This window comes from Lagopus leucura, unplaced genomic scaffold (genome assembly GCF_019238085.1).
Source record: "Lagopus leucura isolate 7727_CA_CO unplaced genomic scaffold, USGS_WTPT01 35355-0_obj-0_obj, whole genome shotgun sequence".
In the NCBI taxonomy this organism is placed as follows: Eukaryota; Metazoa; Chordata; class Aves; order Galliformes; family Phasianidae; genus Lagopus; species Lagopus leucura.
Window position 1 is genome coordinate 1 of NW_024966297.1, and position 3058 is coordinate 3058.

General features: G+C 48.2%; 1 protein-coding gene across 1 annotated transcript; it reads left to right on the top strand.

Moving 5' to 3' along the window:
- Nucleotides 1-611: 611 nt before the first annotated feature.
- On the top strand, nucleotides 612-1730 carry LOC122192519 (dynein light chain roadblock-type 1-like; the record flags this gene model as incomplete). Its single annotated transcript, XM_042893070.1, has 2 exons — nucleotides 612-741; nucleotides 1261-1730. Coding segments are annotated over 2 exons (345 nt in total), but the record flags the coding sequence as incomplete, so codon positions are not given.
- Nucleotides 1731-3058: the final 1328 nt, after the last annotated feature.

The following is a 3058-nucleotide window of genomic DNA, read 5'->3' on the forward strand; positions in this document are numbered from 1 at the left end:
AAGGGAGGGTAGTTTTGCATGTAGAGCGTGCATTATTCTGTTTTGTTCATGAATTCCATTTGTAGGTACACAAATTTTGCTCTGTGCCTATACTGTAGCAGTCTAAGAAGTCTTCCCTCTGTGAGCCAGCAGTAAGGAGCTCATTCATGGGGCTGCAGGAGGGTTGGGAGGAGGAGAGGGTAAAATTAAAAGAGAGTTCCAAGTTTGCACAAGCTTGTAATCACAAACGACTGAAGATTACTCAGACAGATCATAGGAGGGCTTGGGTTGGAAAAAAGCCTAAGGATCATCAAGTTCCAACCCCTGCCACAGGCAGCACCACCAACCTCCAGATCTGGCACCAGACCAGGCTGCCCAGGGCTCCATCCAATGTGGTTTTGAACACCTGCAGAGATGGGGCATCCGCAGCCTCTCTGGGCAGCTGCTCCAGCACCTCACCACTCTCTCTGGAAAGAACTTCCCCCTGATATCCAAAATGAGTGGAAACCAACTAAAAAGACCAGGCAGAGAAAATAGTACTGAAGCACGCAGTGCTTTCTGGAAAGGTACAGGCCGTGTCTGTGTGTCATCTTTGTGCATCTTTACTGTCAGGCATTGTTGTGAGGCTTTAGTTGAAGGCAACCAGCACCTGTGATCTTTTGATTTGCGCTTTCTGTTTTTTGCAGGCTGAGGTAGAAGAAACGCTGAAGCGAATTCAGAGCCAGAAAGGAGTGCAAGGACTCATTGTTGTTAATCCTGGAGGTACTGTCCGTCTGTTTTCTCAGATCATAACTTACACCGCTCGTGCTTTTTAAGGAGTTGCAGTTGATGTCTCTCTCAGCAGAGATTTTCCTGTACTTAAGCTCAGCTGTTAAAATTGTGTGTCAGTTTAAGCCAAATGTTTTCTAGAAATAATCCTTAGAAAACATGGCAGATGTTTCCACTCTCCCCCTAAAACACTTATTTTTGTTTTTATTTACCTGTTTATACATCTCAGATGAATAACTGGCAAAGCAAAAGGAAACCACTGATGCTAGTAGAGGGAAGCGGTTATTCTCACCTTCATCTGTGGTTGCAGAACTTAACCTCTCTGTCTTATTTCTGTTCATGCTCTTCTTTTAAGCTTTCAAAAGAGCACTCCTGCTCCCACCCCCCTGTTTTAGCTCTCTAACCCATACTCAGGTTCACTGGCCACTGCAGTTGGATACGGTGATACCTGGAGGGAGTTGGTTCAAAAGCTGTGTTACTGACCCTTGCTGTCCCCGTGGTGGCTTCTTGCAGGTATTCCTATCAGAAGCTCTATGGACAAAACCACAACCATTCATTATGTTGGCCTACTGCAGAGCTTCGTCATGAGGGCAAGGAGCATCGTGCGAGACATCGATCCCCAAAATGACCTCACCTTCCTGCGGATCCGCACCAAGAAAAATGAAATCATGGTTGCTCCAGGTAAGAGGAAGCAGGCTGAAAGCACCCAGCAGATCCTTCTCTCGTGAGGTCTGCCAGAGTCACCTGTTGGCTTCTCTGCGGTAGAGATGCTGTGAGCCTGAGAAATGAGTTCTGCGTGCTGCTTTTATTCATGTTACCTACTCTGTTCTTTTCCAAAGGCTTTGCCCTTCATTGCTTTCTTCAGTAGGAAATTTTGTCACTGACCTTAGCTTGCTTTTTCATGCTGCAGTGTGCGAAATCACTTTCCTCGTTTAATTTTCTCGGAGTAGAAATGGTTAATTAGCATTTGACAGCGTGTTGCAGCCTCTCATGCTTTGTGTTTTTCAATATGGAATCCAGAAAGTCGGAAGGAAATGTTTTGAGACCAGTTTCACCTAGCTGAGTGCTGAACTTACAAACCAGTGTCATGCATTGACATGGGATAGTTCAATTGGAAACTGGCACAAGGTTGGACCATCACTGCACGTCCTGTCCTTGGTTCCCAGCAGCAGATCCCAGCTGCTCCCTCTGCTCCCCCTCCTCAGGGGCTGCAGGGCACGGTGAGGCCGCCTCTCAGCCTCCTGTTCTTCAGACCAGGCAACCCCAGTGCCCTCAGGCTCTCCTCACAGCACTCGTCTCCCTGCTGCTCTGTGTCCTCCTCAGGATGCTTCCAAGAACCTCAATAACCCTGCTATGTTGTGGAGCCCAGGGCTGTACACAGTGTTCAAGCTGAGGCCACACCAGTGCTAAATATTGTGGAAGAATCACCTCTTTTGACCTGTTGGTTGTGCTTTGTGTAATACACCCCAAAACGTTTGCCTCTCAGCTGCCAGGGCACACTGCTGGCTCTTGCTGAGCCTGCTGCCACCAGTGCCCTCGGTCCCTTCCCACTGAGCTGCTCCAGCCACTTAGCTGTAACATCTGCTAATTCCCTCAGAAGCAAGTCCTGCCAAACTCCATGGACCATGGCCGTTCAGCTGGTACAGCTGCATCCCTACAATTGTAATGTCTGCTAATTGAAAGTTACTGCTTCCCCTGTGATGTCCTCCAACTCAGAGGTCCAGGCAAACCAAGATCTGTTGCTGTTGTTAAATGCTGAGGCAGAAAAGGCGTTAGACATCTCCACCTGTGAGGTGACCTTTCACCCCAAGTATCAGTCCCCTGTTTTCCTCTGACCTCCTCTTGCTGCTGACAAACCTGCAAAAGCCTTTTTGTTGTCTCACACCACACTGCTCAGCATCAACTCAAGTACAGCTTTGGCTTTTCTTGTTTTCTCCCTGCAGATCCGAACTGCAGCTCTGTACTCTCCCTCTGAAACCAGACCTTGCTTCCAGATGCTGTGTGCTTTCTTGTTTTGCCCCAGTTCCAGGTGTTCCCTCTTCAGCCAGGCCAGCTGCCCCACTTGCTTGGCACATGGCACAGTGAGATTGCCTGCTCCCAGGCTTTTGAAAGGTGTTTCTTGAGAAGTGACTAGCTCTCCTGGGCCCCTGGATACTGGAGAGCAGAATTGTAGGGGACACTGCTAATTTGCTCCCTGAGAAGCTTAAAGTTTGCCCTCTTCAGAAGTTCATGGTGACAATTCTGCCTTTTTTTTTCCTCCTTACACTAAAAATGTTGAACTCAACCACTTCATGATCCCTGTGGCCACGAC